Source organism: Ipomoea nil, unplaced genomic scaffold, assembly GCF_001879475.1.
Source record: "Ipomoea nil cultivar Tokyo-kokei standard unplaced genomic scaffold, Asagao_1.1 scaffold0642, whole genome shotgun sequence".
NCBI lineage: Eukaryota > Viridiplantae > Streptophyta > Magnoliopsida > Solanales > Convolvulaceae > Ipomoea > Ipomoea nil.
The window spans coordinates 5,084,664-5,112,357 of NW_017617070.1; the positions used below are offsets into that span (position 1 = coordinate 5,084,664).

General features: G+C 39.9%; 3 protein-coding genes across 3 annotated transcripts; 1 reads left to right on the forward strand and 2 right to left on the reverse strand.

The window, feature by feature from the left end:
- On the reverse strand, positions 1–432 carry LOC109174469 (acanthoscurrin-2-like). Its single transcript, XM_019323706.1, has one exon. It carries the CDS (start codon positions 430–432, stop codon positions 1–3), a length of 432 nt encoding a protein of 143 aa, XP_019179251.1.
- Positions 433–12,508: 12,076 nt separating this feature from the next.
- On the reverse strand, positions 12,509–14,329 carry LOC109174470. Its single transcript, XM_019323707.1, has 3 exons — positions 13,647–14,329; positions 13,343–13,541; positions 12,509–12,982 (listed from the first exon to the last, which is right to left on the reverse strand). The coding sequence occupies exons 1-3, from the start codon at positions 14,327–14,329 to the stop codon at positions 12,509–12,511; spliced, it is 1,356 nt and encodes a 451-aa protein (XP_019179252.1).
- A 6,434-nt stretch (positions 14,330–20,763) lies between these two features.
- Positions 20,764–27,694, forward strand: LOC109174559 (glutathione S-transferase zeta class-like). Its single transcript, XM_019323777.1, has 10 exons — positions 20,764–20,913; positions 21,186–21,285; positions 21,383–21,439; positions 23,265–23,350; positions 23,447–23,518; positions 24,537–24,590; positions 24,678–24,753; positions 25,776–25,837; positions 26,615–26,674; positions 27,384–27,694. Exons 1-10 carry the CDS (start codon positions 20,911–20,913, stop codon positions 27,492–27,494), a joined length of 681 nt encoding a protein of 226 aa, XP_019179322.1. The 5' UTR covers positions 20,764–20,910; the 3' UTR covers positions 27,495–27,694.

Sequence of the window (27,694 nt, forward strand, 5' to 3'; positions counted from 1 at the left end):
CTACCCCTTGCTACCGTGTAGTCCTCCCAGCCCCCCTCCCACGCTGATCCGTACTGCCACCATTCCCCCTCTACCCATACTGCTCACGTCTCCCCTACTTCCCCCAACACCCCCATCCAAACCGCCCACATCCTCTCCAAAACCACCGCCATGATCACCTGCTAACGCAACACCCTCATTCCCCAATCCACCGCCTCGTTCCCCCCTTCCCCCACTTTCCCGTAACATCCCTGTCGGCTGGGACCCACCATCCACCCCCAATTCCCTTCCCACTTGCCCCCAATTAATTGTTCGTCGAGGCTCTTGTCGGCCATCCATCATCCGATGCATATTAACCTCTTCCGACAATCGTCTTTCACGCGTTTCTTCCATCTCGGCTTGCCCCACATCACGTCGGTTGACCACACCATCCATTACAACATCGTCGGCCATCTTTCAGGAAGGATACGAACAAAATTGTATGAAAACCTAGGAAAACCCTAGTAGGTATGCAAAAACCCTAGAGAGAATCTAGAGAGAGAAAAACCCTGGAATGAGTTGGTGTTAAATTATATTTCTATTTAAGAAAACAAAACAAAATAACTTTAGTATAAGATATTAATGGAAAATATTTCATGATTATTAAGGAATGGAGTGAGTCTCCTGTGTGACTGTCTCGCGGATGTTTATTTATGTGATGAAATATAATACTTATGCAATAGAGTTAATTTCAGGAATAATCCTTTGATTATTGACCTTTATCAATTTTTATCCTTTGACTTTCAATTGGACCATAAACGATCCATTGACTATTGATCTTTACCAATTTTCGTCCTCGGCTTTCAATATGACCACAAATGGTCCATTGACTATTGATTTTATTCCAAATTTGGTCATTCAGTTAAATATCCATTTAATAAACATTAAGTTTAAGAATAATAATGTAAAAATTAGCTTGTTGTTGAGATGGACAAATTGAGTTCATAAATTTAATACATTGAGTTCATCATTGTGAATAACTAAAATTTTTACATTATTGCCCTTAAATTTAATGTTTATTAAAATGATATTTAACTAGATGACCAAATTTGAAAAAAAAAAAATCAATAGTCAAGGGACCACTTATGGTTAAATTGAAAGTTGAAGACTAAAATATATAAAGATCAATAGTCAAGGGACCATTAATAGACCAATTGAAAATCGAAGGATAAAAGGGACCATTCCTAGAACTAACTCTTATGCAATACTAATTAGAAATAAATTGTTTGTTATTTTTTAAGGAAAAAATGTAATATTTTTAAATCAAAATATAATATTTAGGGTTGAATAGTTACTTATGAGTAGGGGTGGGTGTTTGTTCGGTTTATGTGATACCCGAATTTTATTTCAGATATTCAAAAATTTCGGGTGATGTTTTTAATTTGACACCCAATTTCCAAATCAAATTTAATTCAGATCTATCCGGTTCGAGTGAAATTATTTTGAGTTTTTTCGGGTTAGTTTGGATATACCCAAAATTTTATTTTTATTAATTTTGAGCTTTTTTAAATGATATTATTATTTTTGTACTTATATTTTTTCATACACTAAAAAAAAAAAAAAAAAAAAAAAGACAAAATACTAATAATTAATTAAGAGACTTTTGATAATTAATATAATATTAATTATGAAATAGATTTAAAATTATATATATAATTTATATTATTCTTTCCAAAAGGTTGAATGCCCAACCCCAAGGGCCCCCACACTCCGACCCGGTAGAGTATCTGAGAGGATGTAAATCATGGTAACTCAGCTTAAGACAAAGACTAGACCTTTGCTTACTGCGCACAAAGAGTCCCCTCACTTTGAGAAGTTGCTCTCACACTGACGCTAGTGAGACTCGATCCCTGGTCATTTTTTCACAAACTTCATCCCTGTGACCAATTAAGCTGCCCATGTGGCCATATAATTTATATTATTATATTTATTGTTGGGTGTTCAGCCCCTACTCGATTCGAGACGTGGTACTGTGACTTACCATAGAGGGATGTGGTTAAATAGTTAATGTCCACCTACTTATCACCAATTGGTTTTAAGTAGGATATGACAACCAGATAGTCAAAGAACTATGTGGTTAAACATGCTTGACTTACAGTACTCACAGGATAGGTGACCCACTGGGAAGTAAGCATAGTGCAACGCGAGATCCATCAATCGGTATCAGAGCTGAGGTCACGGGTTCGAATCAGGCGCGGACCGAGTCAAGCATGCTGTGCAACATGGCTTGGTGATCAAAGGTTGTGGCATGTGCTGGGAGGAGGATTGTTGGTTTTAAGTATGATATGACAACCAGATAGCCAAAGAACTCTGTGGTTAAGCGTGCTTGACTTACAACAGTCATAGGCGCGGACCGAGTCAGGCATGCTGTGCAACATGGCTTGGTGATCAAAGGTTGTGGCATGTGCTGAGAGGAGGATTGTTGGTTTTAAGTATGATATGACAACCAAATAGCCAAAGAACTCTGTGGTTAAGCGTGTTTGACTTACAACAGTCACATGATGAGTGATCAACTGGGAAGTAAGCATAGTGCAGCGCTAAGATCCATCATTTATAATAAAATTTTGGTTAGTTGTTCAGGTTTCGGGTCGGGTATGGATAAAAATTTAACACCCGATATTTGAACCGAATTTATATTCGAATATACCAAATTTAATATATCCAAACCGATAACTATTTAGGTTCACCCGAAATTTAAAATTTTGTTCAGGTTTCGGGTGATAGTTTGGATAATCCGAATTACGCTTACCTCTACTTATGAGAAAAATGTAATACTATTAATGGATAAATTGTTTAATTGTTACTTATGAGATAAAATGTAACAATTATGACGAAAAATGTGATACTTTTGATAACAAATGTAATATTTTTTAAATCAAAATGTAATATTAAGAGTTGAAGAGTTACTTATAATGAAAATTGTAATACTTTTGTGGAAAAATGTAATATTTATCAAAAATTCGACCCGTCTTACAAATGAAGATCTCATAGGAAAATTTGCCTTACGAATGTAGTTAACGATTTGGCATATCATACAGAAAAAAAATATACCATTTTCTATTTTTATTTTTAATGTTTATTGTGATTATATTGTTTTATATTCCATGTTTGTAATTGGAATTACACTATGTTTATCACAAGAGTTTAGTGTCATACTATGATTTTTATAATTTTTTTTGGGGGAGGGGGAATATCATTTTCCTTTTTTAAAAAATTTTAATTTTATTTATATAAAAATACACAAAAATTAAAATTGAAGTGAAAAAAATAATAATAATTTGGACTAGTTAAGGGTATGTCGCTAGCTCGATCGACAGCTTGATAGAACCTTTCGCCTCAATCGCGTCCCCAGTAAACCAAGTCAGGGGAGTCCGAACTGGCTTAAGACTCTCTCAGGACAACCCCAGTTTATTGAAAGCTTCTAGATAAAAAATGTTAACACTACTGCCCATATCTACAAGAACTCGCCTAACAACAACTCCATTCACATACATCGCCACAACTAGAGCGTCTCGGTGTGGAGTATGTCCTCTAGGTAAATCGTCATCTGTAAAACCAATTGGCTCTCGACAAGCCTTCTTCAAGCTGTCCTCTCGACCATAAATGGTCCCAACGTACAACTGGCGAGCCCATGCCTTGCGGGAACTCGAAGAGACCTTTCATTCTGGTCCACCAACGATCACGTTGATGACCGGTTTGTGTCTCCAATTAACCTCATATTCTTCAGAGGTAGGCTGCATCCTCTTATCACGACTACTAGAGATCGGATGGTCAGTACCTGGATTTTTCCAGTGCAGTTGTCTTCTCCATTGATTGGGCAGAGGTGGGGCTCCCTTCTGGATCAAAGCTTCAATCTCCTTCTTCAGGTACGCACACTCCTTCGTGGTGTGAGTACCCGACCAATGATACCAACAGTGTCTCTAGGGTAACTTACTTTGGTCCAAAATGTCAAGCCAATCGCCTGGCTTAAGCAGTGGCGGAGGGAGCAGGGTCTCCTTAACCTCATGTACTGGCTGAGCCAAGATAGGTCGAAAAGGAAGGGCACCCAATCTTTCAAGGGCCTGCCTCAAATTCGGCCCATTACGTCTTTCACTCTCATACTTTCCCTTTGAGTTAGACTTTGGTTTTTTGGAACTTGATCCACCCATCTCTCGCTGTCTCTTATGCCTGACAGCCTCCTCCGTTTCGACACACTTACTTGCCCTTTGCATGGCCTCGGCATACGTCTTTGGCCTGTCATCATGGAGGTTGATATACAGCTTGCCCGTTCGATGAAAACATGAGAGCAGTCTAGTAATCCACTCCCTCCACATCTTGCATCTCTTTCTGCCACCTAGCTAGATATGTTCTTAGGGATTCACCTTCATCTTGACTGATTGTGGACAGGTACGTCAGATCATGCATGGGCTTGATGTTTTTCGCGTAATTGGTTAAGAACCGGTCGGCTAGCTCCTCAAAGCTCCCAATCGATCGTGGCGAAAGAGATAAGAACCACCTTTGGGCTAACCCTTTCAGCGTAGGGAGAAACGCTCGGCACAAGAAGGGTTCATCAACTATTTTTTCCTGGTAGCTCACCGGGTGTTGTCTCGAATCACCTGACTCGTCAAAGGTCGCGTGTTATGGAAATTTGAACTTGGTTGCTGCCCTGTAAGCAAATATTTCAGGCATGAAGGGCGACGCGGCTAGCAAGGCACGAGCAGGTGGTTTGGACTTCCCATCCAATCGTTCTCTTAAGTCCTTGATTTCTTGACGCTACTTTCGACCAAAGATTCTGCTTCCCTCTTGTGCATAGCCTCCCTCCTTCGCTCACACCTATTTCTAGGCTCATGACCAGACCTCGACTCATATCCAACCCCGTCCTCCAGCAGACCTGGTGCTCGGTTGGCTCCTCTCTCGCCAAGCCTATCAAATGCCGACGATGAGAAGCCTCTCGCCCTAATCTTGAACGTCTAGGACTTAGTCGCCGATTTTCCTTTATGTGGCCCTCTTGTTCAGAGGGCATAACACATGTTGTTCTCTATGCCATCGGCTGTGGAGGAGCCACTCGCTCCATTTGTCCTCATGTATAGGCATCCACCACCTGGTGAGCATCTCGACAAGCGTAGGGACGGCCTATGACGGCGGTAGTGGCCAGGTTCCAGCCGATTCTTCGCAGAGGTTCTTGTTTATGAGGCAAATTCTCCCTCGCCCTTGCGAGTTAGGACAACTCAACCGATCACGCAAGTCATGACCGTTGCTTTGCGGGTTGTTTCCTCCGGTGACACGGCTTTGTGACCTTCATCCGGCCATTTCAACTTACCTTCTTACTTGACTTTTAGTATAAAGGACACGTGACTTTTCGTCAGTTCCCCACAGACGGCGGTAGTGTTGGTTTCTAGACTTTCAGGGCAGTTTACTAGTGGGCCCACACAACCGAAAAATGCTAAAGTGCTCTCAAACTCTTAGACTCTCGTGTGTCTATTCAGAATGCTTAACCCCTTCTGCAGTACCCTCAAAGGAATTTTTATACAGACCAGGATGGTCGTTGCACCCGGTCACTCATCAAGGCATTAAATGAACTAATTAAGGATAATAATGGCTATAAATACAAGTTAATCATTGCTGGCTCGTTATCTCCCTCAACGGTCTTCCTCATCATTGTCACTAATTCCTCTTTTTTTTTTTTTAATCAAAAGGAGGGGTGCTACCCAGTATATTAATAGTGAGAGGAGTATAAGAATTGTCTTTACAGAGTACTAAAACGCCAAAAGGGAAAAAAACAAGAGTCATTAGCTAAAAACGGAGTGATTTCGCTTGGAGGCTGCGGCAGAATATGCACACCGCGAGGGCGAGAGGTTGCCATTCTTGCAAGGGCGTCTGCAGTACTATTTTGCTCTCTAGATATCCATGCGATTCTCCAATCCCTAATGCCCTGTAGCTCGCGTCTGCAAGTTGATAAGAGGTTGCAAATGAGGGAGTTTGATAAGGAGCTTGAGGAAATGCCATCCACTATGATTTTGGAATCACTTTCGAATATGACATGCTGGAGGCCTAGAAGTTTAGCTAGCTGAATGCCTCTTAGGACGCCCCATGCCTTAGCCATTACTGGTGAACATGAGCCAATATTACTAGTAAATCCTCCAATCCAGTTCCCTGAGCTATCTCTTGCAATGCCTCCACAACCAGCCCTGGAGTTATGAGGAAGGACACTGCCATCTGTGTTGATCTTAATATAGTTCTCCTGGGGCTTCGTCCAGTTGACACCCATCCAGGTAGCTGTATTGAGCAGTCCATTCGAGTTGGCAGCTCTGGCAAATGCGCTTGCAATCTCTTTGTGTTGATGAATAATCCAGTTGATATTAGAGTTCAGAGGGATCTCGTGATTATTGAAGATGGCATCGTTCCTCCACCTCCAAATCCACCAAACCGTGACAGCAAAGAGACAGGCTGAGTTTGAGGGGAATCTGCCACCATTGATATTTGTAAGTCTTTGGTCGAGCCATACAGCAAAGGTGGTATGCAACATTGCGGACTGGGGGAGAATGAGCTTCCATATTGCCCGAGCTTTAGGACAGCTTCTCAAAACGTGATCTATGTCTTCAGCGTGACTGGGGCAAGCCCAACATTTATCATCCGAGGTGAATCCTCTCCTTGCTCTATTGACATTAGTCATAGCTCTGTCGTGTTTTACAAGCCATAGGAATGCTCTAATTCGGTTTGGCACTTTTAATTTCCAGATCTTTTCCCAGGTCACATCTGTTGCTTCATTAGGGGCATTAGATAGGATGTTGTATGCCGATGACACAGAGAATAAACCCGAGATCTCGCCCTTCTAAATAATCTGATCATTGTGAGGTTCCCCTGGGCAGATGAGGATAGGTGCTATGGCATCGTGAGTTGCAGGGGGAAGGAGGTGCTCAAACTCGTCCGGCCTTCGGTCTCAGACCAGTAGTCAGAAACAGTGCGATCGATAGAAGAGGCTGGAATTTGGTGCAGAGCCAAGTCGCGTAGCGGTTGGTCCATTGCCCAAATATCTTGCCAAAAAAGAGTACTTTTGCCATTACGCACAAGGTGCTTGGAACCTGCTTGGATCATGGGGACACTCTTAAGAACACCTTTCCAGGCATTCGACATATTTCGTTTAGGCCGCCACATAGAAGGGTTGGAACTATCAAGTGCGTATTTGCTTCTAAACACCTTGGCCATAAAGGAGTCATCCTCCATCATTATTCTCCAGCCTAGCTTTGCAAGGAAAGCGAGATTCATTTCCTCTAATCTTCGGATACCAAGGCCTCCAGCAGCTTTGCAGCTTGTCACTGTCTCCCAATTAACTAAGTTGCATTTTCGTTCCCCTTCCTTGGCGCCCCAGAGAAAGCTACGAATTAATCTCTCAATGGAAGCGATCACTCCTTTAGGGAAAAGCATGGTCTGCATGGTGTAGAAGGGGATGGACGAAAGGACTGACTGGGCAAGGATATGTCTTCCAGCCAATGTAAGAGCCTTGGCCTTCCAGCCGGATAAGTTGGTGCGAATTTTGTCGAGGATACCTGAAAACGAATCATTCGTGAGTCTACCATGGATAGAAGGGACACCTAGATACTTACCCAGATCGGTTACTAAAGGAATGCTGGTCCTCTCCAAAACGGCTTGCTGTACCGAAGGCTGAGTGTTTGCTGAAAAGAATATGGATGATTTGAGGAAGTTAATGCGTTCGCCAGAAGAGTTGCAGAAGGTGTCAAGGCAATGCATCATAGTTTCAGCTTGGGAGGTCGAAGCTTCCCCAAATAACACCATGTCGTTTGCAAATAGGAGGTGGGAGATGAGAGGGCCTTGCTTGGCCAGCTTAATTCCTCTCCATTTTCCTGCAAGTACCGCGTGCTCAATTAGGTGGCTGAGTCTTTCAATACAAAAAACAAATACAAGGGGGGAAATAGGGTCTCCCTGACGAATGCCACGACCGGGGTTGAACCATTCCGAACGCTCTCCATTCCAAGCTATTGATAATCTAGGTGAGCGGATGCAAGCAAAAATGTTCCTTATCCATGTCTGGTTGAAACCTATGTCTTCCAAGGTGTCTTGAATGAAGTTCCATGAGCGACGGTCATATGCTTTTTCCAAATTTATTTTCCAGATCATCCATCCTACTGCTCCTGTTTTCTTTCAAGTTGAATTCAGAACCTCCTGGTAAATTAAGATATTATCTGTTATTTGTCTGCCAGGTACAAAACTTTTGTCTGAAATTGGCCGATAAGATTCTGCGAGATGTCCTTAAGTCTTGTCGTCATGGCTTTGGTTAGAATCTTATATGTCACATTGCATAAACCAATCGGGCGGAGCTGCTTCACTGTCTCTGGGTTCGAGGATTTGGGAATGAGTGTAATAACAGTGTCGTTGCACTCCTCCGTAATCGTGCCATTAGCAAAGAAGTCCTGAGCAAAAGTGATGATGGAGTCCCCAACTATTTGCCAAGTTTGCTGGTAGAAGCCTGCGCTAAAGCCATCGGGTCCCGGAGCTTTACAAGGGGCCATGTCGAAGAGAGCCTTCCTGATCTCATCAGGGGAGAAAGGCTTGTTCAAATTGCTCCAGATTTTAGCAGTGATGGGAGGGAAGTGGCCACGAGGGAGGGTAATGGGGTGTGCTGGTTCTGCCGTGAAGAGCTCTATAAAATAGGTGCGAATATGATCGCGTATACCAGTTTCCTCTATGATCCAATTATCAGAAAGATCCTTCAATTTCTTGATCTTCAAAGAATTATTCTTTAAAGCGGTGGCCATGTGGTAGAAATGTGTATTGGTAGAGTATCGCTTCCATTTCTTTACGCAACTTCTGGTCTAGTTTAATCAGGTTCGAGCTGCACTGTTCTGCCAAGCTGCGCTGCACTCCACTTAGCCGTGCCATCACTCTTTTCTTCTTCTGAAAAATATTGCCAAAAACATCTTTATTCCATGAGGTGAAGGCTAGGGCCATGATAGTCTTATTGTGGTCGAGGTCAAATTCCTTGCTCCAGGTTTGGCGTACGAATTCCTGAAAGAGATGGTGTGAAGTCCATGCCATGTTGAACCTAAATGGTTTCTGCCTGGATGCCAAACAAGGAGAAGAAGTCTTGATCTGAAGGGGAGTATGATCGGAGTTGAGCATCGGTAGGTGTTCAATTTGTGAATCTGTAAATGAAAGTTTTCAATCCATACTGCAGAGCCCGCGGTCCAACCGTGCTCCTTTGAAAGTCGACTGACTTAGGCCTCTCATCCACGTAAACTTGGAACCCGAGAAGCCTAAGTCCACCAAGCCTTCTTGAAAAATCCAATCGGTGAAGTCAGTGCAACGGGAGTTCTGCCAATTTGCCGGATTGCTGACATCTTCTGTACTGGTAACGAAGTTAAAGTCGCCTGCAGCTAGCCAGGGCCCTCGGATATTCAGGTTAGATCGTGTTAAATCGGAGAAGAGTTTCCTCCTGAGTGCTTGGTTCGGACTGCCATATACAGCAGCAAAAAGCCATGGTGTGGAGTTGGGTTCGCAGACCTGCATCAAGACAAATTGCGGATGTGTATAGCAAATTTCTAATGAGCAACTGTTGTTCCAGAATATCCAGATTCCACCAGAGTATCCCACTGCTTCAACTCTCAGCCAATCCTTGAATCCAAAGCTTGAGCAGATGGAGTCCGCCTGGGTACCTGAAATCTTAGGCTCAAAAAGGCATAAAATTGAAGGAGAAAAAACTCGAATCAAATTTTTCAGGGAACGGTGAAACGACTTGGACACCGCTCCTTGGCAATTCCAAGTAATAATGTTCGTGAATAAATAGTAAGGGGTAGAATGCGCTTAGGAGCGCATGGGGTGAACACCCCCAGAAACGAACGGAGCAGAGATATCCGTAGAAACAGTCAGGTCGGTCATCGACGCATCAGGAGGATCGGGCCTTTGTGGAGGGTCCGGAGGCTTCTCTGGAGGAACTGAGGCTTCCAAATCAGCCATCATGGGTTCGTCTGAATGGAAGACTACCGTTGTGGCTATGGACTTGCCTTTGTCATAGCCCCGAACGACAGTATGCTCAAGTTCAGCTGCTGCTCGCCTGGGGGCACTACTTCTGCTGCCTGCAATCCAATTGGAGCGAGTATGTGTTTGCCTTAGAGGCCTTACATTCGGTAAGGATTCTCCGAGTGGTTCTCCTGTGGTGAAGGTAATGTGTGGTGACTGGGGTTGTTCACGAGGCCCAGAAGGATGTTGGTAGGTTGGGGCAGCATTAGACGTAGACGCCATCTGAAAGTTTGGCACTGGGATCAACCCCTCTCCTTCCAGATTGGCCAGTGGTGTAAACCGAGACTGGTTCTGAAAGGTAGGAGGCTGAGCAGCGTTGATTCTGGGCTGCCTCTGGGGCTGGTCCGGGTTGGGAGCACTGGTTTGGTTTGAGCGGTGATCCGGCCTTTTGGGACCTCTTCCAATTCTTCGTGGCGCAATCATCCAAGGACCGAACTTATCTGTTAGGATCGGATTTGGCTCAGGTTGCGGGTGGGGGCGTACATGATCTTCGTTCTGGGCCATGTCAGATGGTGCGTCCTCAGAGGGCTTAGCTGGGAGGCCGGTAGTCTTGCCACATTGGTCTAGGCGGTGACCGTAGAGGCCGCAGCCAAAGCAAACTAGATGCATGCCCTCGTATTCAACTAGATGAATCTTGTCTTCTAGAGTGAATTTCGATCTCAGAGGTCTAGTAATGTCAACTTCTACACACAGACGTGCGAAGCTGCCTTTCGATACGAGGCTGGTAGTGGAATCGATTTTCACCGGCCGCCCAACCTTACGAGCAAACTTCTTCAAGATTTCCTCATCATAATACTCTACCGAGATGGAGGGGAGACGAATCCATACCAGAAGCTTCTCGGGTCTGTCATCCTGGGGATCAAAATCTGGTTTCCATTCTTGAACAAAGAGGTAGTGGTCGAAGATTACCCATGGTCCTTCAAATTTGGCGACCTCATAGTCGCGTAGAGATTCGAATTTGGCGATGAAGTAGTCATGTTTGAGCGCTATAAGGTCCATCGGGCCCTCTGGCTTCCACATTGCTCTGAGGCGTTGGAGAAGGTATGAGTAACCGATTCGTCTTCCGAGTAGACGAATGATGAGGGAACGCCGCCAAGGGCGTGTGATTCTCTCCTTTTCTTCCGCGGTGATTACTACCACTGGGAAATCGACGTCAAAATCATCATCGGCCTTATCATCTTCGGGGGCCACAGTAAAAGGCTTCGCCGGTGCTCTGGTTCTCTGTGCCCAGAAGGTTGCCGCATTGGGTGTGAAAGATGAGGGCGGAGTTCCCCAGGCCTCCGTTTCTTGAGGATTGGGAGAGGGTTGGTTTAGATGTGGAAGCTCCAAGCGTGGTGAGCTTACCGCTGATAGTAAGGGTGATGAGGATTCAAGGACAGAGGCATCGCGCTTGGGTTTCTTGGAGCTGCGAGAAGACGGGTCTTGGGGTTCCGGTGACCGTTGAGGGGTTGACGGTGGATGGTTTACTTCGGGAGGATTCATCTCTAGAGAGAGAAAGTCACTAATTCCTCTTTAATTGCTCATTAATTGCCCATCTCTCCGGATCACTTGGACCCTTCCTATTTCAATTCCGCTCCACCAACTCCTCCCACTACTCGGCCTTCTTTGCCCAGCTCCTGCATCGGCTCGGCTCCCCGACTACTCCATCCACTCGACTCTGCCTACCTGGTTCCTTCATCCACTTGGTCCGCCTGCTTGGTTCCTCCATCCACTCGGGTTTATAGGAATTGTTGTCGCACTCGTCTGGCCTTTTTAAACTCCTCACTGGGTGGGTCGTCAACCCACTCATCTTGTCGTCTGACTGACTTCTTCTCCCTTCCTTCCTTTGCACGACCGCCTGTTGCGAGGGGCCGTTTGCCTCCTTAACCCATGTGAATAATTGATGTAGCTCAATTGACTCCTCGACTGCGCCGATTCCTTCTTGATTGGTCTCACTACTTCTTGATTGGTCTGACCACTTATGTTGATCCGCTCCATCTTCGGCCACCTCTCGCATTCTCCGTCCACCCAACTTCCTGACATCTTCTTTTGGCTCGTTATCTCGTCATGTCCTTCTTATCATTCTGCCTAACATCGTTATTCTCCCGGTCTCTGGGCTCATATCCCATCAGTTATCTAGAGAGAAAATTTCATCAAGTAACCAATTCATAATCCACGTTCATTTGATATTTGGGTTTTTTTTTTAAGGTAAACTGCTGCTTATATTAATCAATCAAAGCTGAAACAAACATAGGAGGATCGTCCTCCCATGCCATAGAGTCCGAATGTGAATAGGCTCCTAAAGCTAACGAATGTGCTAAAAAATTAGACGTACGAGGAATATAAATAATAGAGCACAAAGTAAAAGAACTAAGCAAGTCCCGACATGCTGAAACAGCTACACCATCATATGAGCGAAACTCCGTCGTTGAAGTAGTAAGGGCATGACAAAGATTTGAGCAATCCGTCCGAAGTACAACCTCCGTAATACCACGATCTATGAGCCAGGAGAGGGCCTCCTTGCACGCGAATGCTTCCGCCATGAAAGGACCCTGGCAGGTTGGTAATGGACCGTTCTTGGCTGCAACGAAACCACCGTCCGGCCGTTGCAAAATGATGCCAAAAACACCCATCCCAGATGCGGGGCCACATAGCCCGCATCAAAGGAACACTGCAAGCAATCCTCGTTGGTCCATGCGGCGGTCGCAGCTGCAGCCTGACGTGCATGTCCAGCCGCTGCCTCCGCACCATGTTGCCGCGCCGGAAGGACGCACGTCGCACGCCATGCATCAATGGTTGCCGTGGCGATTGCATATACGCGACGAGGGATCCCCAATTTGTACTCCCATACAGCCGTATTACGTTGCCTCCATAGTTGGTATATGATGGCCATCATAGAAGAGAAGTGATTGTCATCAACTTTCTGGAACAAGGCTTCAAGCCACACACCAAACCCATCTCCCGCCATACACTGCACCATCAATCCAGAAATATTCCATACACATTTAGAATAATCACATAACACAAGAGTATGCAAAATATTTTCAGAGCAAAGACCACACAAAGGGCATGCTATAGGGACGGACCTCTACCCTCCTATTTATTAAGTTGTCCATAGTGGGGAGCACACCACTCATAACTCCCCACAAAAAAGTTTTCCACTTAGGGGGTACTTTTAGGTTCTAAATCCTATTCCATGATGAGAAACCATTGGGATGCATAGGTACGTATCCCATCAATTCACGGTAAGCACCCTTCACAGTGTATACCCCTTTGGATCCCCATACCAATACCACAAATCTTCATAGGTCGGACTTATAGAGATTTTAACAATCCGGGCAATATCATCTGGCAGAAATAGCTCATTAAGTAAAGGCATATCCCATGTCGAGGCTGCCGGGTCTATTAACCCAGAAACTTTCACTTCACCCAAATGCTCAGGCTTATCAGATAATATTTTAGGGGTGGACTCACCCATCAACCACGGATCCCCCCAAACCAAAGTAGCATCTCCATTCCCTATCCTGCGTCTAATATTGCGAAAAATTAAACCATGAGAAGCCATAACACTCCTCCAACAAAAACTTGGGTTATTTTCAACTGTGGCATTCAAAAAATCAGTCTTCGGATAATACCTGGCCTTATAAACTCTGGCAACCAGAGACGGACGATTAGTAAGGAATCTCCACCCCTGCTTACCTAGCATGGCCAAATTAAAAGCCCTTAAATCCTTGAAACCCAACCCACCAAACTTCTTTGGCTTACTCAACTTATCCCATGCCATCCAATGAATTCCCCTACCATCCCTCCCGTTACGCCACCAAAATCTGTTCATAACACGTTCCAGGTCTTTACATAAGGTGTCAGGTAGTAAGAATACACTCATAGTAAAAGTAGGCATGGCCTGCGTCATGGATTTCAACAAGATTTCCTTTCCTGCCTGAGACAAAAGTTTCTTGTTCCAGGAGCCAATTCTCTGCCTAACCTTATCACCAATGTACGCAAACACAGCTCGTTTATTTCTTCCCACAAAAGTCGGAAAGCCTAGATACTTGCCGAAATTGGCTGCCTGCTGCACCCCAAAGACTGCTGTCACAACATTTCTATCTGCAAGCTGAGTATTTCTACTAAAGCAAATATTTGACTTATGATAGTTGATAGTCTGACCAGAAAGTTCCTCATACAATGTTAAACACCTTCTGATGACCCCTGCTTCCTGGACATTAGCCTTAAAGAATAGGAGGCTATCATCCGCAAAGAACAAGTGCGAGAGCGCAGGCGCCCCTCTTGCAACTCTTAACCCATGAAAATCCCCCATGTCTTGAGCTTGCTGCAACAACAGAGATAACCCCTTTGCACAAATAATAAACAAATATGGGGACAAAGGATCACCTTGACGGAGACCCCTAGACGGGATTAACTGCCCCCCCCCCCCCCCCGATGCCCCATTAATCATAATATTATAAGACACGGTGGTAACACATTCCATAATCAAATTCACCCACCTCATCTCAAAGCCCAGAGCCACAAGCATCTTTCTAAAAAACGACCACTCCATTCTGTCATATCCAATTTCAGTGCTCCCCAACCAACCCTACCCAACTGCTACCTATTCAAGAAATGCCCCACTTCAGCAACAACTAATATGTTATCAGTGATAAGCCTACCCGGAATAAAAGCACTTTGTGACACAGATATTATATCACCCAACATAGGCTTCATACGATTAGCAATAACCTTGGTAATTATTTTATACACCACATTACTCAGGGCAATCGGGCGCAAATCAGCTACTAATCCCGGGGACTGTTTTTTAGGGATCAACACAACATTCGACTCATTAAGCCCAGGCGGTAAAGACCCCGAATTCAAGCAATCAAGAACAAAATCAGTGACATCCATCCCCACAACATCCCAAAACTGTTGATAAAAACCCGGGTTCATACCATCAGGCCCCGGGGCTTTATCAGGGAACATGGCAAACAAAGCAGCTTTAACCTCCCCCGGGTCATAGGGTCGGTTAAGCCATTCATTATGGGACTGAGTAACACGAAGAGTAACCGAAGCAAAGAAATCAGCCCCGTCAACCACAGCCGGATTAACAGTAAAAATATCATTATAATAATTCATCACAACTGGTTTCAATGCATCACCATCTACCCACCTCCCCAAATCATCTTTAAGACGCAAAATAGTATTCTTACGTTTTCGGGCAGAAGCGTACCTGTGATAGAAACGTGTATTCGCATACGCCCCTCGGATCCAATGCTGTTTGGCACGTTGCCTCCAAAAAAATCCTCCTGCTTCTCAAGCACTGACAGCTCAGTCTCCAATTGGCGAAACTCGGCCAAGGCTTGTAGACTCCTATGCCCCCTACAATTCAACTGCTGTTTCTTTAGAATTGCAATACGTTCTCCAAACTTATGGAAACGATCACCCCCCCCCCCCCCATCTTTGGAGCTTCATACCACACCTCTATAAACGGGCCTGCAAATCCTCCACCCCCTGACCCCAAGCCTCCTCCACCACCTCCCTACATCCACCATCCAACAACCAGGCCATTTCAAAACGAAAACCCCGATTGCCTGCCCCGCCCCTTACGTCGGGCCGGATATCAAGAAAAAGCGCCGAATGGTCCGACCTTCTTGTCAATATATTATAGACCCTTGCCCCCTCCACCAACGCCCACCATCCATCACTTGCCACTACCCTATCCAACTTTTCTTCCACACAGGCCACCGTCCCCTTGCCCTTCTCCCATGTAAATTGATAACCAATCATAGGGATCTGGCCCAATCCACAATCCTCCAGTGCATCTCCATAACCCCCTCAAGAGAGGTTCCGAATGCTGGTAACGCCCCCGCTTCTCATACTGAAATAGTAAATCGTTAAAATCACCCAAAACTACCCACGGCAGCGGAGAACGATGCCTTAGGCTCCTGAGCAAATTCCACGAGTCAACACTTCTGTTCTGTTGTGGAAAACCATAAAAGCCCGTCATCCTCCAAGGCTCATAACCAGGCAGCGTAACACTTACATCAACATGATTCCGGGAGTAACTCAAGAGACTAACCGAGTTATTTGTCCTCCACAATAAAGCCAATCCACCACTCAATCCCCTACTGTCCACATAGAACAAGCCATCAAATCCCAGACGCACCCGCAAACATTCCTCATGATCCCTACCAACCTTCGTTTCCATTAAGAATATAAAGTCAGGTTTCTTCCTGGATGCTACGTCCAATAGTTCCCGAACTGTGCGTGGATCACCCAAGCCACGACAGTTCCAGCTCAGAGTACTCATAATGACGGGCGGGACTGGGAACCAGTACCCGCCATGAACAAGTTTTTTGAAATATCGGCCATTGTCACATCATCTCCACCCCTCACCACACCTCCCTCACCATCCCGCCCCTCCTCTCTCCTCCTCTTCGGCCCTACCGTGGTACCACCCTCCATAACCCGGGGATCATTCGAGATCACAACCAAACCACCACCCCCCCCCCCCACACGCTCTACCACCTTCTCCCTCTTCCCCCCAACCGGGATTAGCCACGAATGGCCTACCGGCCTCGGACCACGCGGTAGACCCGCCTTCATCTCGGCCCCATAAGGATATTGCTCAACCGACAGTGTTGAGTTCCTTGCTTGCAAATAGAATTTATATGAGTGGCCCAACAGACCACAGAGAAAGCAAAAAGTATGAAGCCTCTCATACCTGAAATTGACCCAATACCATGTTTTATCCCGTTTTGCCAACCTCATCCTACGCCGCAACGGAGTATCAACCGGGATACTCTCCCGAATATGATAGAAAGCCTTCCACGGCCGATCATCAAACCTCTCGTCCCCTTTCACAAACTTGCCCAGAAAATTGCCTATCTGCTCAAGGATCACCGCAGACGTATAACCCATAGGGAGGTCATAAACCTGAACCCACATATCCACACTATCAAGCACCACATCCAACGGCAAAACCCCCTCCGTGACCGGCCTACAAACCAAGGTATGGTTGTCAAAGGACCAGGGCCCCTCATCAACAACACGCTGCAAATCCGTCTGATGATAAAACACGAACATAAAGAGATTAGGCTGCAATCCGGATACCTGAACCCTACACACAGGCTGCCATGCAGAGGCCAAGACCTGCTGCATAAACTTGAGCTTCACCAAACGCCTCGTCAAAAACCGACCGACCAAAACCCATGTTTGTCGGCCCCCCTCCGACTCCGCCGACTGCCCTTCGCCGACCGGAACCAAGAGATCCTCATCGTGCAGACCAATTCCCGCATACCCTTCCACCAATTCCTCAACACCTTCCGACGTTGCACGCTGGTCCATCGTAAAACTGCGAACAAAACCGAAAACTGCTCCTGATTAACGCTAATGTTCGCTTGTCTGTAAACTTTAGTCGAATCCAAAAACCATGAAACTAGGCAGTAACCCTAGAAAGAATGAGAGAAAAACTCCAGAAAAACCCTAGAGTTAGAGTTGTTATTTAATTTTGATATTTGGGTTTGATTGTTTATTTATTTATTTAATAATTGGATTGCTTGCATTGTACAACAACCATTCTCTTGAAGACTTCCCCTACCGAAGTGTTAGGTATTACATTATATTATTGGGTTATATTCCCTTTTCATTTAGGAATTGCCTCCAAAGTTTTATAATTTCACAAATTGACCCTTAAAATATTAACTTTCTTTCAATTTAACCGAGCTTCAAAGCACCACTTATATATTTGTTCTTACGAATTGACCCCAAATTTTATGATTTTCTTTGCTTAAGTCGTCACCTACAAAAAGAAATATACAATTAACAAGATTAACTCAAATTCATCTAATCTTGCCCGTACGAATTCAAAGTCAAATAGTACAGACAATATTAAAATGTTTCATATATATATATATATATATATATATATATATATATATATATATATATATATATATATATATATATATATATATATATATACTAGTTTTTTACGCGCATTGCGCGATTGGGATAATGCCCAATGTTTTTTTTTTTTTTTAAATAAGTACTTTAAAGTATATTAAGGCAGGATTATATTGAAATTGTTCATGCATAGATAATTGAATGTTGAATTTGCGTATTTAAATAGGTAATTCTTCTCCCAAAGGATGAGTCCTCAACCCCAAGGACCCCCACACTCCGACCCGACAAAGCATTGTGGGAAGTTGTATATCACGGTGACTCAATGGTTCAGCAGACAGGGCCAAATGCTGATACGCACAAGGAATCTGCCCACTTTGGACATAATTCCCGCACTGCCGCTGCCGAGGTTCAAACCTTGGTCTCTTCTCCCAAATACTACCCACTAAACCATTGAGCTAAGCCCGTGCGGGTTAAATAGGTAATTCTAAGTTTACAAATGCAAGATAATATAGTCAAGATTGATTATAATTGTCAATAAAATAATTGTATAGGTATTGTTGAAACCAAATACGGGACGTAATGGAAAACAAATAAAAATTAGGGCATAAAATATTAAATATATACTAATATTGTTTGAGGAGATTCCGACATTAGGATTTGTGGTTAAGTTCTATTAAGACTTTAATATTAGAATTAGATTAATGGTGTAGTTATAATTCTATATTAGACTTTAATATTAGAATTAGACTAACAGTGAATTAACGAAAAAACGAAAAAATTAAATGGATAATCATATAATTAAAGATAAATTTTAAAATTTTAAAAGAAAAAAATTAAAACCTGAACAATATGAACCATTCATTTGATTTAATAATTTGGCGGTCATTTTTTCTACCCAATGTTAATAATTAAATAAATTCGCTGGTAAAATCCGCTAGTATGATCCGCTAACGCTAACCGCTAACTGCGATTGTCAAACAAGGACATTGGGAGGTAGTTCTTACTTCAATTTGTTGTGTGATTTGAATACTCTCTTTGTCACAAAATCTCTCAAGTAGTTAATATGGTTGGCTTTATTAATTATATTTTTTTTTTTAATTTTTTCATGGTATTAATAAAATACTTGGTAAATAAATATATAGCATTATTTTGTATTATAACTTTGATATTTAATTAGAAAAATAGTGCACAAAAAAGATAATAGATAATGTAGTGAATATAATCAATTGATGAATTTGAATGTAAAAATTTTTACATTTGAGAAAAATAAAGACAATATAACTAATGAAAATATTTCTTTTAATTAATTTATTGATAATTAATAATTTTTTTTCACTGAATAAAGACATTGTAAGGATAATGTAGCGAATATAATCAATTAATAAATTTGAATATAAAGAATTTTTATATTGAAGAAAAATAAAGACAATATAACTAATAAAATTATTTCTCTTATTTAATTTATTGATAATGAATAATTTTTGTTTTTGAATAAAGACATTGTGGACACATAATTCTAAATTAAAGAAATGCATATGTATTATTTTTCGTTGTAACTACTAAACTATTATTTATATAATTTAATAAGAGTAAACTAATTATGCCAACTTTGATTGGGATGAGGTTCAAACCTAAGACCTTTTTTTATTGAAATCAATGAGTAAGTTAACAGTGAACTAACGGCAATTCTTAAAATTTTAACGGAATTAGTAACGGTGTGTGGTATTTTAGGGAATTTTAGTGTAAAATTTAAATCTGATCAATCTTTTAATCAATCTGAGCCATACATTTGATTAAAATCTGTGACCGCCATTTTTTCTACCCATTATAGGCCTAACTCTCTTGGGCTCTTATTAGTATAGTAGATAGTATATATATATATATATATATATATATATATATATATATATATATATATATATATATATATATATATATATATATATATATATATATATGCGGGGGGAATCAACATTTTGGTCCTTCAATTGTTTTTCATCTATCAATGTATGTAGTCCTTAATTTTCAATTTCAACCAATTTGACACTCGAATTGTTTAAAATTTCGTCAATTAAACCATTTCAATGACCAAATTGATGAAATTTTAAAAATGTGAAAATCACCATTTTAGTCCCTGAAAGGGTTTTGATATAGTAAATACGTGAAGTCTACTATACAGTCCTAGGTCGGTTAGGGCTCGGATCATGTTCCAAGTCCGCTTGTTGGTTTAAGCCTTTATGCTCGGTCAACGTAATAGTGGGTCAGAGGTTCCCGAGTTAAAAGTCAAGGAGTAATAAATGCCAAAAGTCCCTTCTACCAGTAATAAATGCGGTATTTATAGCATTTGGTAGGGGACATATTCCGATCTTGCCGCATGAAGGGCACGTGGAGCCCATGCATCGGTGCAGGTCGGGGTTCTAAGGGATTCCTACACGTGTCGTGATGCTTCTGTAGGTAAATGCTACGTTACTGAGTCTAGGTCGGTGGTCGGGCTATGAGTAGGTCGGGAATATGCCACGTCTTGGTGACCACGGGACAAGCAACTAAGCTCGCTCAGTAGGCTAAATGGTCGGGAAGTGATCGTAGGCGAGGCCGGTTTAGGTCGGGTCAAGTATGTCCTGCCTCGGGGTTCTGATACCGACCATCACTCATGCATCGCTCTCAGGCGATATTTCCTATCAGGTTCAATTGACGAAATTTTAAACAATTCGAAATTGATTAAAATTGAAAACTAAAGACTACATTGACAGTTGAAAAATAATTGATGGACCAAAATGGTAATTAACTCTATATATAATTCATGGGGTTGTATCTCTTGGTCAAGGGAAGAGACTGATGAGAGTGTAGAGTGGTTGATCAGTTTTCAAACTATGGCGCCTACTCGTTTGACTAATGAATTCAGAGTAGAAATTAAGATTAGTTTTGATTTCTCATTTCCAGCCAGGTGAGGGAGAACACTTGGAGAACTCATCCACATTCTTCACGTTCAATTCCTTGATCATGGTGAGCTTGGAGGTTATATTATTTGAATTCTTTTTAATTATTTTATTTTGAAGTAGAAGAGGAATATATATATATATATATATATATATATATATATATATATATATATATATATATATATAGAATACGAATTTTTGTATTTTATTAATTGGTTGAACCACGAAATTGATAAAATAAAATAAGCTCATTCCGCAAAAATACTATCAATTGACTTATTTTGAAATTTGCTTTTATGTATTGAAATTTTGTTAAATTTTCCGGTGGGTGCTTAGGCTGCGGCAGGCGGTGAAAGAGAGTCAAACAAGCTTCAGCTCTACTCCTTCTGGCTGAGCTCTTGCTCTTGTCGTGTTCAAATTGCTCTCAATCTCAAAGGTTTGTTCCATCATTAATTGAAGAGTTACATGATTTTGGCGGTACGGTTTAACATTTCGTGATTTTATTTTTGTTTGAATAAATATATAAATCACAGGACTGGATTTCAATTACAAACCAGTTGACCTGGTGAACGGCGAACAATTCAACCCTGGTAATACGCTTTCTCAAATTCTTCACCATTATCAGTTTTTGAGTTAATTACCAAAATAGTTTCTTGAATATAGTAAAATTATCAATTTACTTTTTATCTATTTTTTTTGTTTAATTAAGTCCCCTAGAAATAACTCCCCTATGAAGATTTACTCTAATTAAATCTATATATTACAAATAAGAGTGACTCTCCTGTGAGACTACATCATGAATACTTATCCGTGAGATAGATCGAGTTAAGATAGAAATTTAATACTTATACTGAAAAATGTAATACAAATAAGAAATGGAGTACTTGTTACTTATAAGGAAAATTGTAATACTTTTGAGAAAAAAATGTAATAATTTTAAATAAAAAATATAAAATTATTACATTTTTATTTTAACCCGATGTGCCTCACAGACAAAAATTCGTGAGACGGTCTCACACAAATTTTTGCCTATAAATAATCAAGTAATTGACTGACTAAATATGTTATTTCCCCCCTATATATATATATATATATATATATATATATATATATATATATATATATATATATATATATATATATATATCTGGTGCAGTTGTGGGGTTAAATCTGAGCCATTGATTTTTCTTAAATCAATGTCTAGGATTAATCAAAATTTAAAAAAAAAAAAACGCGGTGGTAATTTGGTAATTTTTACTTCTAAGTCAAATTTAAGGTGCGTGAGTTTTGTGAAGGTGCCTGGGTTTGTGCTTAAGGTGTGTGGGTTGTTTACTTAATGTGAGTAGTTGTTGAAACTTAAGGTGCATGAGTTTTGTGCTTAAGGTGCGTGAGTTTTGTGCTTAAGGTGCGTGGGTTTAATTCTTAAGGTGCGTGAGTTTTGTGCTTAAGGTGCGTGAGTTCTGTGTTTAAGGTGCGTGGGTTCTGTGTTTAATGTGAGCCATTTTAAAATCTTAGGTGCATTGTTTGTGTTCTTAATGTGCTTTGTTCTGTGCTTAGGGTGCGTGGTTTATGTACTTAAGGTGAGTGATTTGTGTTCTTAAGGTGCTTTGTTTGTGTGCTTAAGGTGCGTGGTGATTTGTGTACTTAAGGTGCGCATTTTAATGCTTAAGATGCTTCCAACTGCACAACCACATGGGAAACCATTATATATATATATATATATATATATATATATATATATATATATATATATATATATATATATATATATATATATATATATATATATATAAACACACACACACACACACACACACAAGTTCAAATGCGGACAGTGTTTTCCATGCGGCCGGTACGAATTCACCATTAGGGGTATACATAAATGCAACGCACTGCAATGAAATGCACTAATGCATCACACACCAAAAAATGCATCACATCTAATGGTGCAATTCCGAACACTTTGTGGTGCATTTATGTGTACCTAATGGTGAGTGACCGCAACAGAAAGCACTGTCTGCATAATAACAAGACCTATAGGGAAGGGATCAGGTGTGGGAATGGCTTCCCGTGCGATTGTGCGGTTGGATGCACACTAAGCATTAAATTGACACATTTTAAGTACACAACACACGCACATTAAGCACACAAACAAAATACCTTAAGAACACTAATCTCACGCACATTAAGCACAAAACTCACGCACCTTAAGCACAAAACTCACGCACAACTGTACGGGAGACACTCAATAGCACAGGAACTTAATTATATATATATATATATATATATATATATATATATATATAGAGTAATGAAACATGAGCCAAATAATAGTGTAGAATTGTCAGTTTTAATTTGCAACATTATTTATTAATTTTAAATTATATTTGGTGGTGTAAATGCAAATAAATGTAGAATTTTTGAAGCTGAATCCTATGGGGTATGTTCCGACACTTGTTGATGGAGACATAGTTATTTCAGACTCTTTTGCCATTTTGATGGTGAGACTCTCTATTTAATTATATTAGTTTGTGTGAATTTTTTTCACAATCCAAAGATGGAATAACTCATGGTAACTCATAATAATTAATGAGCAGTATTTGGAAGAAAAGTATCCGCAGCATCCATTGTTGCCCAAGAATCTTAAGTTAAAGGCTATCAATTTTCAGGTAATATAATATGCCAAGATGTTTTGGTATTGAATGGTATAGTAGTCACTTCTACATTGGCACATATTAGACTTTGGATGTGAGTTTAATTTTACCAAAATCTTGTTTAGGGCCACTACTTAAAAAATAACTAATGTTAAAATAAAGATCAAAAGGAAAATGAGAAAGCTGGTAAAATTAGCAACAAAAAAAAGGTGTAAAGTAACAACACAAATCACATAAAAAAAAAAAAGAAATAATTAATACAACTTATACTACTAACATAATTTTTAATACAGTTAAAGACTAACATTATTTCTTTTATTAAATTTTAGATTTATTATATTTAACCTTAATTATAATAAAATTAAAAATTAATTATATTAGTGATAAGTGTATATTCAAGGTCTTATTAAATCTTTACAAATAACATATAATATATACCTATCTACTCGTTTTTAAATCTTTACAAATAACATATAATATATACCTAGCTACTCGTTTTCAAAAACAAATATACCTAGCTACTCAAATTTGTTCTACTTCTCAAAATTTATCCACAATTTTTATGACTCAAATAAAATATTCAATTCAATCAAATTATAATAATTTAGAAATAATGTGTATATTTATAAATTGACTTTTACAGGCAAATAACCGAAGCCAATAATGATCAAATAAGTACATTATACATAAATATAAATAGATGTATAACTAAATAAATAATTAATTATTAAAATGAATAAATCTTTAAGTGAAAAACAATTAGTATTGTAATAAAAGCGCACTAATAATATAGATAATTCTAGCTAGGAATATAATTTTGATAATGCTAAAAGAAGATTTTGTGAAATAAATTAAGAAATATAGTGTAGTACTAGAAGGACCATATTACATTATTTAATTTTTATAGGACAACTTATTAGCTTATTTTCTCTTATAATAAGATGCTTAATTATCATGTCTTTTATATGTACTGCCATCGTCTCTAGAGTTTGATTGTTTGTTTCTTTGCCTCTAATTTATTTTGGGGTTATAGGCTGCAAATATTGTTTCTGCACATGTACAGCCTCTACAGAATCCAGCTATTCTTGTAAGTATAAAATTATCATTTGGTTCATAAATCACAATACTGTATGTATTTACTGTATGTCTCTTAGCTTTGTCATGCAAACTGTAGGACTATATTGAAGAAAAAGTTGGTCCTAATGAGAAAGTTCCATGGTGTCAGACTCATGTACGAAATGGCTTTGCAGGTAAAACCTTTAATTTGTTCCAGTTCAGCATCTAATACAACATAAAATTATTGCAGTTTAATTAGAATTTTAATTTAGAGGGAACATATTTTTTAATTTAATATTAGAACTAACACATTTCCAAGCTTATGGTTCATGTATGTGTTGCTTAATTAGAGCCGTCAAAAAATTAGTGGTTGTAGAGAGAGGGGATAATGATTATATGAGAACCACCTTCCTCAGGGTTTCATGATCAATCTGATACATTAAAAGATTAGATCTATGGATAAGATTAGTTGGTATGGTAAAGTTCAAAATTCGCGTGTGCATATGAGGCATGTGTTATGTGCATATCATATATAATATATTGCACACAGCACATGCTTAATGCGCACACTTAAATTTTTGAATTCCTGGCTACACACAACGCATGCTTGCACGCGCAAATTTTGAAACCCCAATTACACACCGTACATGCCCTATATGTACACACAAATTTTGAATCCACAATTGATCTCATCCATAAATCTGTTTTTTTATGCACTAGATTATTTCTCATTATTCCAAAAGACTGAACCCCAACCCTAAGGGCCTCCCACACCCCGGCCCGACAGAACATTTGGGAGGATGTAAATTATGGTGACTCAACTGAACATGAATCATAGAGGCTAGACCGGTGCTCACTGCGCACAAGAAGCCCCCCTCACTTTGAGAGGTTGCTCCCTCACTAGATTATTTCTCATGACTCATGGGATGGTAATTCTCATAGGAATATCACCCTCTATATATATATATATATATATATATATATATATATATATATATATATAAACATAAGTCTTTTCCCATCTCACGGATAAGAATTCATGAGACGGTGTTACATGAGACTCAACCATTTATTAATGACTGCATATGTAGGTTAGTTTGTATTAGTAGATGCTGGGTTTTTGTGCTTTTTTTTTTTTTTTTTTTTTTGAGAGAGAGAGAGAGAGGGTTTTTGTGCTTTTACTTCTGGTAATTTAAGAATATATATAATTTTGAAGCACTGGAGAAGCTGTTGAAAGATTATGCTGGAAAGTATGCCACTGGTGATGAGATATATCTGGTTAGTTTCTTTACTAGCTTACTTTGATTCCGGCCTGAAACTATACATGCACGTACACATCCATTTCTAATCAATTATTATATCATGAACCGTGATCCACCTTGTAAGGTAAATCATTGACATGAGGTACATTTTTAATATATCAAATGATCATTTTTAATATACTAAATATTTATTTTTTGAAGGTACATTATTTGAATACTAAAAATTTACGGAGTATTATTTAGTATATTACTAAATAATGAACCTTCAGTATATTCAAAATGATCATTAATTCATTTTACAATGTAAAAATACAAGTTTGGAGGTCAATTGCCATATGGGGCCCGAGGCCTGGGGCCATATAGTATGTGCTTAAAGGTGCTTCCTATAATTAGTGTTTACTCAGACACCTCTTGGTCCGGCCAAAATAAAAATTATATATTTAGTATATTAAAAATGTATTTTATGTTAGTGATCCACTTTCATGATCCATGGTATAATGATTGATAGATGTTGGAAAATTATATTCTGAACCACTGATAAATATTCTTTTTTAATATATTGAAGGTTCATTATTAATGTGTTGTACATTCATTTTTAAACAGTATTCTAAATAATGAACCTTCAATACATTAAAAATAAACATGGAATATATTAAAAATTTTATGTTAATGACTGTGGGATGTCAGTTGCATGTGCATTTGAGTGCGTTTATATATTGAAAGTTCCTCTATGTGGATTCCATGCATATTGAGAGAATATTATATATGTGATGTAGTCTTGACTAACTTGCAGGCTGATCTATTTCTAGTGCCACAAATCCATGCAGCAATGAACAGATTGAATATGGATATGGTAATTCCTTTCAACCAATTTTCATTTGGTAGCACCAAATTTATTTCATTTCTTCATAGTTAAATTTCTTTGGAAAAAAAAAAAATTGTTTTTAGTCCTTTAGTTACGTTATTTGCATTAGTGTTCTTGATCTTCATTTTCTAAAGTACTCATGAATTATTCTAACTTTAATTTTAGTACTTTTCTTTAGTTACTATATATCAATTTACTTTAACCCCATTAATAATTTCCATCATATGGATGGATTATAACATGAAAATAAGTGTAAATAATTGAAATCGCTAAAGCATCAAAGGAATTTTTAGAGGGCGTTTGGTAGTCAAAAAAGTTTGGACTTTCTTGAGACCCTAGTTAGTCCAATTCGCTAAATAATTTATAGTGGCATCTACAATGCAAAGTGGATCCTAGTCAAATTCGCTCGATTTAACTCTTCCTAGGCCTGGATTCATGAAATTCAGTAATTAATAGTCCTACAAAATTAGGAAACTTGGATTACCAAAAAAAAAAAAAAAAAAAAAGGAGTAGAAGCACATACATTATTTAATAGTATGGTCTATATAGCTGTGGACTATGATGATGGCAGCAAATAGGCATATATGCAAGTAATTCCTGATTTTACTTTAATTTTAACTGAGTTTCGATAGATCAGATGTGTAGTATTTAATTGTTTGTTCTGAATAAAGATTGGATGTTGAATAATGGTGTGCAGAATGAATTCCCACTTATATCTCGGGTATACGAGGCATACAAAGAGGTGCCTGCTATTCAAAATGCCATGCCAGAGAAACAGCCTGATGCACCCGCTGATGCAAGAGTTTGAGGTGCTTACTCATTAATGGATTATATTGACTCGGGTGGTTCAATCTGAGTCAAATAACTCAATAATTAAATGACAAATAATAAGAGACAAAGACAAAGGTAATGGAATGCGAAAGGCAATAAATTATTATACAAAGACAAAGTTTGTATTAATGAGTTGTGTCGAGCTATTACCTACAAGATATTGGAGTGATGTCTTAA